The sequence below is a fragment of the Sus scrofa genome, chromosome 10 (assembly GCF_054392235.1).
Source record: "Sus scrofa isolate SSC_HxYL_T2T_F1_AM1 chromosome 10, Sscrofa_HxYL_maternal_Yorkshire_Landrace_v2.0, whole genome shotgun sequence".
NCBI lineage: Eukaryota > Metazoa > Chordata > Mammalia > Artiodactyla > Suidae > Sus > Sus scrofa.
In genome coordinates, this window is record NC_139392.1 from 10,863,411 (window position 1) to 10,878,760 (window position 15,350).

Sequence of the window (15,350 nt, forward strand, 5' to 3'; positions counted from 1 at the left end):
ACCCAGTGGGTCAGCCTTGTGGGTACGTGAATCTCAGCCCAAGGTAGGGAAAAGCTCTTTGTGCCTGCGGAGCTGTCGGAGACTGGCCGGAGGTCTCGAGCCCGGGTTTTGAGTTCTCTGGCACTAGAAGGAATTCTGGGAGAGAGTGGCTTGGCTTGGCTTGTACGAAAAGTGCAGTAAGAGGAATTAGATACCAATGACATTGGGAGAGAGCACGTGGTAAGTCCCCGGCCACCCCCTTCTGTGCTGTCATTTCTAAGCGCAATGCAGAGTTTCCGAGAGAGTGAACGTTCGCTGTATTTGCTTTTTCCTTTTCAAACGAGATGATCCAGACCATCTATTCCTCTCTGCCTGGACTCACTCCCCAGGCATGGATTTAATACGTGAGCAGGAATGACCCGTGCCACTTGGTTAAACTGGTAAATAGCATGCCATCCTAGCAGGGTGTGCCCTGTTGCTTCTTCGTTTAGCTTCAGGGCAGAGCTGCCTTTCAGCACAAGGCCTCAAAGTAAGCAGGTGACTGCCTGACAAAGAAGTTAGGCCCCAGGCAAGAAGCTTACAGACAAGGCAGAGATGAGCTGGCCTTGCAAGACCCACGAAAGCCATTGTATGCATCAGTGCTGTAATTTTAGAAAGATGAGAGAGAGATTTTTCAGGCTAATGAGAAGCCACGACACCCATTAAGCCTGTCAGACAGTCCACACGTGTCATCAGAGAGCTGCAGGGAAAGTGCAGTAGTTTCTGGAAAGGGCGCTGCTGAAGTTTGTTTGTTCTGAGATCAGCAGGCTCTCTTCAGGGCGGAGCCAGAACATCCAAGATTGTGCATTTTCATCTTGATGTTGCCAGTGGCTGGTGTCATCCTGGAAGGCTTTTACTCGTTTCTCTGTCTGTAAAAAGAGATTAAAAAGAAAGCGTGCTGCTAACCCATTAAGAGATGAGAGGGAGATCCTCAGACGCCAAGCGGAATGTGTTAGCGGAATCAGCACGTGTTGCCTTCTTTCCGCGGACCGTGATGGGAGCCGTGGCTGGGTTCTGGAATAACTGTATGGATCACTATATCATGAGGGCGTTGGGCGCTTGGAAGGCCATTAGTGGACCCAAATCATGACTCTGTTGCCCTCATTTTATAGATTGAAGAGAAGTAAGAAAAGAGAAAGAAAATGGAGCAAAAGAAAGAGAGAAGATAATGAGGGAGAGAGGGAAAAAAAAGAGTTTTATGTGCTTTAAAGAATGAGACTGGGAGTTCCCCTTGTGGCTCCGTGGTAACGAATCTGACTAGTATCCATGAGGATGCAGGTTCGATCCCTGGCCTCATTCAGTGGGTTGAGGATCCGGTGTTGCCGTGAGCTGTAGTGTAGGCCTCAGATGCGACTTGGATCCCACATTGATGTGGCTGTGGTGTAAGCCGGCAGTTACAGCTCTGGTTCGACACCTAGCCTGGGAACCTCCATATGCTGCGGTGCAGCCCTAAAAAGGCAAAAAAAAAAAAAAAAAAAGAAAAAAAGAGAAAAAGAGGAGTTCCCATCTTGGTGTAGCAGAAACGAATCCAACTAGAACCATGAGGTTGAGGGTTTGATCCCTGGCCTTGCTCAGTGGGTTAAGGATCCAGCGTTGGCGTGAGCTGTGCTTGCAGACGTGGCTTGCATCCTGTGTTGCTGTGGTTGTGGAGTAGGCCGGTGGCCACAGTTCCAATTAGACCCCTGGCCTGGGAACCGCCATATGCTGCGGGTGTGGTCCTAGAGGAAAAAAAGGACAAAAGACAAAAAAAAAAAAAAAAAAGAATGAGACAGTGGCAGACAAGAGTGGCTTCGCTTGTCTGGCTCACGTAGGGGGATGGACTCCCACCATTATTGGAAAGGGGACCCATCAGTGTCCACTTGCCAAAAAAGGTAGGTCCAGACACCCTCTCCATCCACAGTCCCGTGCGTGATGAGAAAAGTCGAGGAATCAAAACGAAATAGGTGTGGTCCCTGTAGGCGGGGTTTTACGAGGGTGCTGGCAACTGTGGAATAGTCACGAGAGACCGCATGTCTGTCACAGTCCAAGCAAACCAACCACCGTGATTTCCCCCCCTTTTTTTTTTTTGGCCCCCTTTAAGAAGGGGCCCAGGCATGCCTGCTGACAGCGCGCAGAATCTCAGATAGCAGGGAGCGGGGCCAGGTCCCATGTGCTGATGCTGACACACTCAGACTCACAAGTGCCAGCAGCACGTCAGGTCTGACACCGTCCCCTCTCGGAGGCGCCCCACTTTCCATCCCAGATGCCCGGTGCTGTGTTACGTGTAGCAGGAGCGCGGGCCGCGAGAAAATCAGAAACCACTGCTGATGCGCTGTTGATGCTTCAGTCATTTTGTGCTCAGTTGCTGTGACCTGAATGTCAGCAGGGCTTGGGATGTGGTAGTGAAATCAAATCCGTATCCCGTGTGCCAAGACACATTTGAGAAAAACCCCCAGACACACTTGTCTTGGTTTTTCACTGGCCGCATCTGTGCGCACACGCATGGAAGCGGGTTTCTGGCCCTCCAACCATTCGGAGGGTTGCATGTCTGGCTGTGCTCCTGGGGTGGCTAATGAACCCCAACTCTTTCCCTCGAAGCTGGGCCTGTCAGGAATAAGGGGCCACTCCCCTCGTTAGGGGCTGTCAGAACTCCGTGCCCATTGCTGCCGAGCTGCAGGGCAAGTGTAGTCCTTTATAGAAAAGGGAGTGACATCTGTTCTGTTCCTTTGTGAAGCTTGGGGTTAAAGCCAGTGGGTGCTACTGCAGACAGAGACACCAGGCACATCCAGAAGAAGGCCTGAAAGACCCTGGGAGCCCTGGAGTTTAGCCAAGGGTCTCTCATAGGGGAGCTCGGCCCCTCGGCAAGCCCCAGGTCTCCAAATCAGGGCTGCTCTTTTAATGAGTCTCGGCGAAAATACTGGGCCTTGCATTAAAGTTTCTCCAGCTTTGAGGTTCCCTGGTCACGCAGTGGGTTAAGGATCCAGTGTTGTCACCGCTCTGACTTAGGTTACAGCTGTGGCATGGGTTTGATCCCTGGCCCAGGAACTTCTGCATGCTGAGGGTGTGGTCAAAAAAAATTTTCTCGAGCTGTATTGCCAGGTCAGACAGATCCGTAGCGGTGCAGAAGCTACTTCTTGGTGCCCATTTTTGCAACGATGCTCCATGGAGGATCTTGGGATTTCCACCAGGGGTGGATTCAGCCCCCATCAGGAGCTCCTTTCACAAAAAGCAGACTATTGGGATGAAAAGCCAGAGCTTTGGATTGACAGACCAGCTTCGCCTTGACCTTAGCCAGGAGTTATGTCACTCTTCGTGTTCTTAATTTCCTGATCTGTGAAATGGGGATGAAAAACATCTTCTTAGGAGTTCCCTCTGTGACTCAGTGGGTTAAGAACCTGACACGGTGTCTGTGAGGATGTGGGTTCGATCCCTGGCCTTGATCGGTGGGTTAAGCATCCTGCATTGCTGTGGCTGTGGCGTAGCCTGGCAGCTGCAGCTCGGATTTGACCCCTAGCCTGGGAACTTCCATATGCCACAGGTGCAGCCAGAAAAAGAAAAAGAAGGACAGAGCAGTCAAGGTGGTGCCTATCACGGAGGGATTTATTTGTCCGTTGTAAGAGCCCCGGAGCTCTTGTGTTGCTGCCGTTTCTTCTGTCTTAGTCTTTTCTGCATGTAATGTGGGAGCCAAAGTTTAGATGCTCCTTGTTGTTTTTGTAACCATTCCAAAATATTTCTTGAGCTGCTATTATGTTCTGTGTACTTTCCTGAATAGTTTAGATACTTAATTGAACAAAATAGACAAAGATTCCCCTATGGCATTTACGTCTTAGCAACAGGAGACAGGTGATAATAAACAATAGATTATTTAGTCAATTTTAGAGCGTGTTAGACAGTGATCAGTGCTTGCAAAAGATAAAAACCTGTCCATTGTAGCTGCTCCTCTGTCTTTCGGTCTTCCTTTGTGGATTCCTTTTCTTCCGTGGTTTCTATCAGTGGTCCTCAGATGCTAGGGTACTGAAGAGTTGCCTAAGGAGCTGGTTAAATGCAGAGCTTGGGCCCTAGCCCACACCCACTCTTGAGAAACCCTGCTATTCAGGATCTTCTTGTCCACACCAAACCGCAAGGGCCTGGGCTGCTCTGTAAGCCTCTTAACAACCTCTCCCCTTAAAGAGAAACTAGCTTGTATTTAAAGTTCAGGTAACTGGAAGGGACTTGTGGTTGCCCAGGGAGAAGTGGGATGGGAGGGGAGTTTGGGGTTGGTAGATGTAAACTATGACATGGAGAATGGAGAAGCAGTGAGGTCCTGCTGTACAGCACAGGGACCTCTATCCAGTCTCTCGGGATAGAACACGATGGAAGATAAGACAAGAAAGGGAATATACGTATATATGTGTGTGTGTGACGGGGTCCCTTTGTTGTACAGCAGAAATTGGCGCAACCTTGTAAATCAACTATAATTTAAAAAGAGGGGAAAAAAAAGAAAGGGGGGAGAGGAAGGGGACGTTTTGGGGGGATGTTTGAGCTAGAGCCAGTGCTCAGACACCCCTTCTGCTCATCTGCGTGATCCTGACAGTCTGGGTCAGCACATAGGAGGGGGAAAGGGGTTTACCTCTTTGTTGATCAGATGAAGATACCGGCTCAGAAAAAACAAATGCTGGCCCCGTTGCCCGTAGCTAGGACTTTTTGCTTTGGGGTTAAAGTTCAAGGGGCCTCATGGGCCCCCCTGCCTTGAGATCCTCTAACTGCAGCTGGCTGAGCAGGGCCAGCGACTTGGTCCGGCCGAGCTGCCTCCGAGGGCGTCGCAGCCTCAGAGAACCAGCTGCCCCCACGCCTGGCCCCGAGATGGTTCAGGTGTGCGTGCCTGATGCCACTTTTCCCAAGCCCCAGTCCTGGGGGGGTGATGGGAGGGGGAAAACCACGCGAGTGAGGTCCCCCCCTGCCCCCGTGTGCCCTGTGGTCCCATCAGACTTCGTCGACGAAGCCTAAATGCCAAGAGGAAATGACCCAGGTTTCAAGGTGGTGCCCACAGAGCATCCAACTCAAGTGTCAGGCTTCTCTGAGTTTGGGACCCAGTGCAGCCACCCTGGTCATGTGCCCACGAAGCCATCCCTGGGCTGTAGAGACCCAATGAACTCTAAGCGAAGATTCCTGCTCGCACAGGGAGAAGATAATTTAGAATGAGCTAATAGGGAGTTCTTGCTGTGGCTCAGGGGTTACGAACCAGCGAGGATCCATGACGATGGCAGTTCCATCCCTGGCCTCGCTTAGTGGGTTAAGGATCTGGCGTTGCTGTGGCTGTGGCGTGAGCAGGCAGCTGCAGTTCCAGTTCGACCCCTACCTAGCCTGGGATCCTCCATATGCTGCAAGGGTGGCCTTAAAAAAAAAAAGAGGCAAAAAATAATAGAGCTAATTTTTATATGAGCTAATATGTTATTTGGAACAGATGACAAGTCCAAATATAATGCCTGTAAAAGCAGCTCGGGATGCCATGCCATCACCGGGCATTCCGCACGGCCTCTTTGTTACTCAGTAGCTAGACTGCCTCCTTTTCTCTTTTCCCTCCGCCCGTTCCACCAAATAGGATTTAGCAGAGGTGGGTAGCCAGGGCTGCGGTGAGTGGAATCCCATTGCTGGGTGACATTCTGGAACCTCCCACATGCAAGCTTTTCCACAAGAGGAAGGCACGTGAGACAGTGTTGGGGAGCAGGACCAGCCTGGTGGTCTGAGATCCACAGAGCTGGAGGAAGACACATCTGATGGAACCTGAAAAAGTGGGTCAGAAGTGGAGAGGAGAGGCCGTGCCATTGCGGCTCCGCGGTAATGAACCTGACTAGTGTCCATGAGGACGCAGGTGTGATCCCTGGCCTCACTCAGTGGGTTAAAGATCCGGTGTTGCTGTGAGCTGTGGTATAGGTCACAGAGGCGGCTCAGATCCCGTGTTGCTGTGGCTGTGGTGTAGACCAGCGGCATCAGCAGCTCCGATTCGACCCCTAACCTGGGAACCTCCTTATGGCATGGGTGCAGCCCTGAAGGAAAAAAAAAAAAAAAGCGGAGAGGAATGAGCCAGCCAGGATGAGCGTGGACAAATTAGTGAAGGTCCAGCCAAGGTCCCTGGCGAGCTGGCCATGGGAGAAGAACCGGATTGGAATTCCAGAGGCCTTTAGAAAGACCTCCCCTTCCGGAGGGGGAAGTGGGTTCTTGGAAGGCGGAGGGAAAAGCTGCATGCCCTCCGAGGCCAGGTGGGTGGATCCGGGTTGCTCAAACCATGAAATAACTACCAGGCTGCCCGGTGCCCAGAGCCCAAGAAACGAGGCTCAGCCTCAAGGCTGGGTGTGGAGGGACCCACGTCTCTGCACCTCACGTCCGAAAGCTTTTATGAGGTAAGGGCAGGGCTCACAGGCTATGCCAGCAATTTGCTGGGCTCCCCCCACTCCCAGTGCAGAAGTATTTGGCAAGTCACTCAAGTTCCTCAGCCAGCCAGGGGGCTGGGGGCTCGTAGCAGGTGACAGTGCGGGGGGAGGGGTGGGGTGGGGCAGCTGGGATGGACCCTTAAAAGTGGTCGTCAGTTCTTTAGTCCCTGGTCTTTATCCAGTGAGCTCGCTTTCCGGGATGCTGGAGCAGGAGCCTGGGAAACGCTGCTGTGTCCTGGTCCTGGTCCCTTCCCAAGACCAGGGCCGAGGTGCTGTGGGCACTGCCCATCATGTCACCTCCTGCATCAACTGCTTTGACTCCTAAAACAAGAGCCCAGTACATGGATGGTGTTATCAGGCCGTTGAAACAGCCGAAGGGGTTATAATGGCCCAAGCGGAGGAGGGCCGTGGGCCCGGGACAGGGAGCGGAGCAGAGCCACGCACTTAACCACCCAGCTTCTCCCGTAAATATTTGCAAACACCCCTTCAGAGCTGGAAAGGCTCGGACGGGATCATTGGACCATTTGCTTAGAAGAAGGAGAAACAAAATTGACCTCCGGGTCCAAAGTGGCCATAAAAAGCAAGCGGGTGATTGGGCAGAAGACCAGGAGGGGGAAAAAAATTGTTCAAAGTTTAATAAACACAAAAGAGAATAAAAATAAATCTCAAGAGCACTTATTTACAAACTCGATGGATGGATAAGATTGGGGCGGGTGGGGTGCACGAGGCGGTGTCTGTGGGAGTAGAACGGGCCTGCAGGGGTCCACCGAGAGGAGGGGGACACGCCTGGCAGGCGGTGTCTGCTCTGCCTAAGGACGGGAAACGCACCGAAGCAGCTTTGCCCGTTTGTGACACTCCTCCAAAGCACATTCAAAGCTTCTGCCATGTGACGGGGAAGCCACGGGAAGATGAATGCAGCCATAGGCCTGTAGAAGGTCCTGGCCGGATGAGAGCGTGTAAGAAGCCAGGGAGCCTGGCCCCAGCCCCAGGCCTCGATGCCCGGGCACCCGGCCTGTTCTCAGCGGAGTGGGTCAGGCGAGGCCCGCCTGTGCAGCCACCTGGAGGGAGCCTGGGCCAGTGCAGGGAAGTGGCAGTTCTTCCTGCAGCCCCTTTGCCCATGGCCGGGCCAGGGAGCTCCCTAAGCCTTCGTGCCTGTGCGGAAGTTTGCCCACCTGAAGCTGTCCACCAGGTAGCTCCCAGAAGTCGCGCCCTGGGCCGTGCCCATGTGCCCATGTGTGCAAGAACATTTTCTTCACTCTGAAACCTGGACGCTTTAGGTTGCAGAGGGTTTGTTTGTTGATGTGTTTCTGAGACCTCTGAGCTACAAAGCCTCAATCCACATGGTCACTTGGGAAGCATCATCGAGCAGAGTGGGGTTTGAAATTCACCTCTTCCCCATGAGCTGCTGGCTTGCTTTCTTTCTGTTGTCTATTTAGAGCTGCACCTGCAGCATATGGAGGTTCCCAGGCTAGGGGTCGAATCAGAGCTGTAGCCGCCGGCCTACACCACAGCCACAGCCACGCCAGATCCGAGCTGCATCTTCGAGCTACACCACAGCTCACGGCAACGCTGGATCCTTAACCCACTGAGCGAGGCCAGGGATCGAACCTGCATCCTCTCGGATACTTAACCCGATGCGCCACAATGGGAGCTCCTGCATGAGCTGCTTTCTGAGAGTCTTCTCAGAAAAGCAGCTCATGGGAAAGGCCTGGAGAAAAGCCTGTATGAGGAAAAAGAGTGCAGTGTTCCTAAGATGAAGAAGTGTTGGTGCGTTCCTGGCATTTTATTTTTTTTTGTGCAATCGTGGGGGCATGGATTTCCCAGGAAATCGCAAAAGGTATTCATTTCTATTTTAAGATCAGCAGGATGGTTCATTTATTTAATAAGAAGCTAGTCTTGCCAATAGCCAGATGCCTGAGTCTTTCAAGACTCCTGTTGATGACCAACTGTGCAAACAGTGGGTATTTGGTGAACTCCGTGTGAGCAGAGCCCGGTCCTAGGTTGGTGGGGAAAAAGAAGGACCTGGAAAATATGGGCGGTTGGCAAGATTCTTAAAACTTCATGGGGGGAAACAAAATAAACAAACATTAATAACGACGTAATAAAAACATTTCTAAGGAGGCATAAAAGCTGAATGATTATGTTGTAATGAAGCGACGCAACTGAGGAGAGGGTAGAGCGTAATGGCACCGCCGGAGTTGCGTGGAACATTCCAGAATAATAAAAGTACGCTTGCAGGAGGTTTCTTTTTTTCTTTTTTTTCTTTTTTTCTTTTTAGGGCCTCACCCACGGCTTATGGAAGTTCCCAGGCTAGGGGTCGAATCAGAGCTATAGCTGCCGGCCTACCCACAGCCACAGCAAAGCAGGATTCGAGCCATGTCTGTGACCTACACCACAGCTCACGGCAATACAGGTCCCTGCTGCACTAGGTGAAGTCAGGGATTGAACCAGCATCCTCATGGAAACTAGTCAGGTTCGTTTCCGCTGTCCCACAACAGGAACTCCTTGCAGGAGATTTGGAAGAGTGTTACAGAAATGAGTATTGCAAAAAAAATAACAAAAGAGAGTATTGCAGAAAACCTATAACAAGTGGCCTGCTCAGTGCAGGTGCTGGATGAGTGGGTGTTGTCTAGGAAGCATGGGGATAGAATTAGAACTTGCTTGGGTTTGATGGAGGCTCCAGTTACATGTTCAAAGGCGGGGGAAAGATTGCTACAAAACAACAGCAGAAGTCCAGCAGCCCATGAACTTGAAATTGTTGTGTGCTCTCTGCATCTCTGTATTTTTCCTGGCTCCGACCAGAAGGAATCTGGGTTGATTCTTTCTCTTCATTATCTAGGATTCTCTTCCACCAATGGGCATTTATGCTGAATAAAGAATTCTAAGACTGGCCTGGATATAGCCAGTATGAGTGTATTTTTATTCAAATGTCCTCACCCTAACTTGACTAGGGTGTATTTGGTCATATGTGTGTGAAAGCCAGAAAAGATGCAGTACATGAACCTGGATAGAGCAGAGTGTCTGGATGCCAACATTTCAAGGAAAAAAAATACATGGGCGAACTGCTTGCCGTTAGGAGCTATTTTCTTGGCATATGTGATTAAAGTGTATGCAAGCTTAACAGCTCTGTCCAGGCATCAACTGTCATGAACTTGTTCCAGTTCATAACCATCTAAGATTTTCCACCAGTCCGTCAACTTTCAAAGGATAGGGTTAACGTCGTGCCGGCAAATGGAGTTGGAAGTGGTTTGCTAATCCCTATTAATCTGCTACTCCTGTAACCAAATGCATATGTGTTTTTTTTTTTTTTTCTTGGTGAAATTGTTAATGATATTAAATTGGTCATTGGCGACGAAATCATTTCTGTAGATAATTCCCGTATGGTTTCTTAAGACTGTCTCGTGCTGCGTGGTCTTTTTTTTTTTTTTTTTTTTTTTTTTTTGGAGAGAACAATGGATTTTATCATCTTCAATGACTGCCCTAACTTTTTACAGATGCCATCCCGCCCACTTTCTACAGACCCTACTTCAGAATTGTCCGATTTGACGTCTCAGCGATGGAGAAGAATGCTTCCAATTTGGTGAAGGCAGAGTTCAGAGTCTTTCGTTTACAAAACCCAAAAGCCAGAGTGGCTGAACAACGGATCGAACTGTATCAGGTAACTTTGCTTTGTGTTGCTTGATTGGACATGCGGTTTGAGGTCCTAGGGTAAAGGACTTCCAAAGACAGAGGTCATCTGAACTGACAGACACCGCTTTCTACACCCACCATCAAGAGATAGACCCTCGGTGGTTATTCCTCTTACAGTGACAGCTCATCCTGGGTATCTGGAAGAGCCTTTCGTGAAGCGGGGCAGCTCTGAGCATGAGTGGCTGGAATGCCCACCCTTGGGAGGGCTCCAGTGCAGAAGTGCACCCTCTGCTCCGGAAAGTCAGATGGCATAGGATCAATCCCACCCTAAGGAGAGATGTCAGCGACTTGCCTTTTCCCATCCAGCAGCCACCCCTTTCTCCTTTTCTCCCCGCATCACTTCCTTCCTATTGTCTTCACTCTCTTTTCTTCCTCTCTTCACCACCTCCTGGCTCTTCACTAGTCTCATCCTGCCTCCTTTTCCTCTCTGACGCTACCCCCCTTTCCTAGCTAGCCCCCACGAGCTTCACATCCTCTGTTCACCTCTGTCCTCTGTTATTTCAGGCAGCCTTGACATCTCATCTCCCTAAGCACAGTTGCCAGGCGGCTGCGTCAAAAGATGCTGCTGCTGCTGCTGATGGTGGTGATGATGCTGCTGCTGATGATGATGGAGATGGTGGTGATGATGGTGATGATGGTGGTGATGATGGTGATGATGCTGATAATGATGATAATGATGGCGATGGTGATGATGATGGTGATGGTGGTGATGATGTTGGTGTTGGTGGTGATGATGGCGATGATGCTGATGCTGATGATGATGATGATGATGATGGCGATGGTGATGATGATGGTGTTGGTGGTGATGATGGCGATGATGCTGCTGCTGATGATGATGGCGATGGATGGTGATGATGATGGTGATGATGGTGTTGGTGGTGATGATGGCGATGATGCTGATGATGCTGCTGATGATGATGATGGCGATGGTGATGATGATGGTGATGATGGTGTTGGTGGTGATGATGGCGATGATGCTGATGATGGCGATGGTGATGATGATGGTGATGGTGGTGATGATGTTGGTGTTGGTGATGATGGCGATGATGGTGATGATGATGGTGATGATGCTGATAATGATGATGATGATGGCGATGGTGATGGTGGTGATGATGATGGTGAAGATTATGATGCCAAGTTACCAAGATCTGAGGGATGTTCTTAACAGCTTGCTCTTGATGTGGGCTAGGAGGCAGTAGCATCCGCATTACCTAGGAGCTGGGAGAAATGCAGACTCCCAGGCCCCACCCCAGACAGACTGAAGCAGAGTGCACAGAGGGTAGATCAGAACCTCCATTTTTAACAAGCTCTTTAGGGGATTCTGATGCACATGAAATCACTCCTTTAAAAGCGCTGGGTCTGGTGAGAGCGGCGGACCAGTTTGCAGGGAATGTGTCCGAGTGTCCTGTGAACAGTGTATGTGGAGGGCAGAGTTGGGCACATGTCATTGGGGACTTGACATTTGGGTGGAGCCTCAAGAAATAGCTGCTACAACACCATGAGGGATGGTCATTCTTGAAAGAAGCCATGACCTGTGCAAAGGTCTTCTCTGAAGGGGCCTGTCGAGGGCCCCAAAGCAATGGTGTCTGGTGGCAGGAGGTGACAAAAGACTAGGGCAGAGGGTGGCCCTCCAGGGAAGGTGTGTAGAGAGAGACTAAGCAGGGTCAACGGCGAACCCCAGTGTTACGGAGGAGGCATGTGAGACAATATGACTAAAAATCGGGCTCACAGAGCTCCTGTCCTGGCTCAGCGGTAACGAACCAGACTAGTAACCATGAGGATGCAGGTTCGATCCCTGGCACCGCTCAGTGGGTTAAGGATCCAGTGTTGCTGTGAGCTGGGGTGTAGGTGACAGTTGCAGCTCCACTTTGACCTCTAGCCCAGGAACTTCCATGTGCCGTGGGTGTGGCCCAAAGAAGACCAAAAAAAAAAAAAAAAAAAAAAGCAGACCCACTTGAGGAAAAGAAAGAAATTGACATCTGTATGCAGAAAGCTTTCATTGTCCTGAATTGTAGACATTTGGGTAATTTGGAAAAGACTTTGCATGTGTGATGAAAATGGAAAAATTCCCGTACAAATGGAACATTGTGTATGAAATCTCAGAGAATGAGTTTAAAGTTGTTCAGTTTCCAAGTGCTAGTTTACATGTGTGTTCATGGAAAGTCATTCTTCCTTATTAAAATGGATCCTCGAAGACCTGTCCCTGGAGACTTCTAAGTTTTTTTAAATTTTATTTTATTTTTATGGCCTCACCTGAAGTGCATGGAAGTTCCCAGGCCAGGGGTTGAATCGGAGCTGCAGCTGCCGGCCTACGCCGAAGCCCCAGCAACACTGGATCCAAGCCACATCTTTGACCTATGCTGAAGCTCTTGACAATGCTGGATCCTTAAACTATGGAACAAGGCCAGGGCTCGAACCCATCTTCATGGATACAGATTCTGGGAACTCTGAGACTTTCATATTTTAACATGTGTTCTGAGAGCATCCGACAAAGTCGGCTTTCTGTGTACCAGCCCCTTTTCTAAGCCCTCCGTAGCTATGTCTCAGTTAGTAGTCACAGTTCTATCATGAAGTTTGCATGATGAGACATGATTTTTTTTTCAGATTTATTGAGATAGAATAGACACAGCATTGCATTAGTTTAAGATACGCAACACAGGATTTGATGTACGTATATACTGCAGAAAGATCTCGCCACAATAAGATGAGTTAACATCCATCCCTTCACGTAGTTACACATTCCCCACCCCCCATCCCTCCCACCCCTCCATGGTGAGAACTTTAAAATCGAAGATTTGCTCTCTTAACTTCCAAAGAGATGCCGCGGTATTGTTAGATGCTCCAGTACAGTTAGATGCTCACTGTAGTCATCCCCAAACTTAATCATCTTATAAGTGGAAGTTGGTCCCTTTTGACCCCCTTCGCCCATTTAAAATAGTCTTCTTATAACTGTATCTGTTCTCCTTTTTAACAGAGAAAGATGCTGAGTCACAGAGAAATTAGGTCCCTTGGCCAGGGTCATACAGCTCAGAGGGGCAGGGCTGGGATTCAAGCTCTGACTCCCAAGTGCTCGCTGCTCACCGCATTTGCTCTTTGTAGCCCATCTTTCTCTACCTCTTCGCCTCAATAGATCAGCCAGCATAGAAGAAAAATGGGAGGAACTAGGCTGGCCAGAGGGTGGAGTGGTATTTGAAGGGAAAGCCAAGACCGAGTTCTCTGAAAACGCAGCTTGATCAAAGGTAACCAGATGTATTGCGAGGAGATTTGAAACATCAAAACAAAAACATGATTCCACACCCTCTTTTCCCTTCTTTTTTCAAGTAAATCTCTCTTACAGAGCTCTCTGTACAGATGGATTGTGCTCTCTGGCCCTGTTTCAGTTACATGCCTTCAGTTAATTGAAGGCAAGATCTCTTAGCTTTTGTTGCCTGTAACGTAAACTGCTAAGTCACTGTTATTCTTTGGCTTCCGACCTTATGCTCTGAGGTGTGGCCTCTGAGAGCGGATTCCTGATGTTCTGTCTTCCTCTCAGAAGCCATCTCTTCTCTGGGAGGGGATCTGTCCCCTGAGGCTGGTCATTTAGAGGACCTTAGCAACTTCTTCCCAGAGGTTCCTGTAGACTGGCTACCCCATGACACAAGCGGCCAGCTCGGGTCCTATTAAAGTCCCCCGATGGAATAGATGGAAGCTCCTTGTATGGAGAACGTGACCTTGAGCTTGTTCAATGTCACTGAACACGGGAATCTGGAAGGAGGTAGTTTTAGAGGAAAATAAGGAAGAATAACAACTCCTTGGAGCTGTTATCTGGAGCTCAGCTCTGCAGCAGTCTAACCTCCTGAAACCCAGCCAAGGTCCAGGAAGTAAGTCAGAGAGATCCCAGAGCGCCCTATCAGAAGGCGCAGTGCTCACACACACAGCTGACTCACCGGAAAGGCAGCCACTGGCCCTCTCTAGGACCACAGGAAACTCGAAGCCTGGATTAGAAGGAAGGCTGGAGGCAAGACCTCTGACAAGAGGAGACGCCCCTTTATTTTATTTTAGTTCATTTTTGGCCATGCCCATGGCATGCAGAAGCTCCCTGGTCAGGGACTGAACCTGCGCCGCAGCAGCAGCAACGCTGGGTCCTCAACCTGCTGAGCCACCAGGGAACTCCCGAGATGCCCTTTTAGACTTGAGATGGTTACACATGCACCCCACTGATGGCCAGCCCAGAAGGTCAGGTCAGAGAATGCAATGCCTGTTGTGAACAGTTTTCCTAACTCTTATCCTGTTTATAGTTAACCCAGCCAATCCTGTTTGGACTTGTCTTTCTGGCACCCTCCCTGGCTTCGGACATCTGTTTGTGGCCTCTTTATTTGGGAGTTGCGTTTGTGGCTTGTCCTCCAACTTTTCATTTGCAATTAGTGCATTTGGAAGTCTCTGCAGCCTTTAGGGATAAACCCCCTCTTCCAGTCCGAGGTCAGAAAGGGATGCTTCGGGTAACAGCTTTGAATCTTGCCGATGAGGAAACTGAACACATCCGGTAAGGGCCAGAGAGTTTTACATCTCAAGGCTGAAATGTTATTTTGAAAAATGAAATGCTTGGTGCTTCAGTGGGCAGATCTTTAGCTATTTGGAGAGCGCATCTATTCAGAAGCACAGAGCCTCTGAAGTTTCTGGTATTTCTTGACACGTGGTTGACAATCTGCTCCCTAGAGGGACAGAGGAAAGGTGACAAGGAATCGGTTTTCAGTATTTAGACGGCGGGAGGAACGATTTATTAGGATTTCTCGCGACATTGATTTTTAAGCGGGGGCGGGGGGCGGTGGCAAGGTGGGGCGAGTGTGTGCGCGCATGCGCGAGCAGGCACCTGTGCGTGTGTAGGTGCGCGTGCTTCTGTGGGTATAAGAATTACTCCCCCACCCGCAAAAGCCCTGGGGAAGCCTCTATAAGACCTGTCCCTTGTCCCTTTCCTCTCCAGGAAGATTCTGATTCTTCCTGGAGAGGAAAAGCCTTGCCTCTGGATGGATGGAGTTTGGCAAAGCTCTCCTCTTGTGCAGCTATGATCCTTCTCCTTTGGGAATCACCAATGGGAGGCATGGCCTAAGCGTTGGGGGTCATTCCGTCCCATAAAATGCACACGGGCAGACTCTTCCAGGCTGGAAAGCCCTAAGATAGCCTTTCTGTGAGCGAGTTCCCAGGCCGCCTTGTCCAGGGCTGGCGATGCATCTGCTGACTCTCCCTGCCTGTGAGAGTCGGGACACCCAAGCTTCT

At 50.0% G+C, this 15,350-nt stretch overlaps 1 protein-coding gene across 9 annotated transcripts in view; it reads left to right on the top strand.

Moving 5' to 3' along the window:
• Positions 1-15,350, top strand: part of TGFB2 (transforming growth factor beta 2) — a 131,137-nt gene that overhangs the window by 46,011 nt on the left and 69,776 nt on the right. For all 9 annotated transcript variants that reach the window (XM_084978910.1, XM_084978906.1, XM_084978909.1 and 6 more), the window contains 1 exon segment: positions 9,902-10,065. In XM_084978910.1, coding sequence (XP_084835036.1) covers positions 9,902-10,065 — 164 coding nt within the window.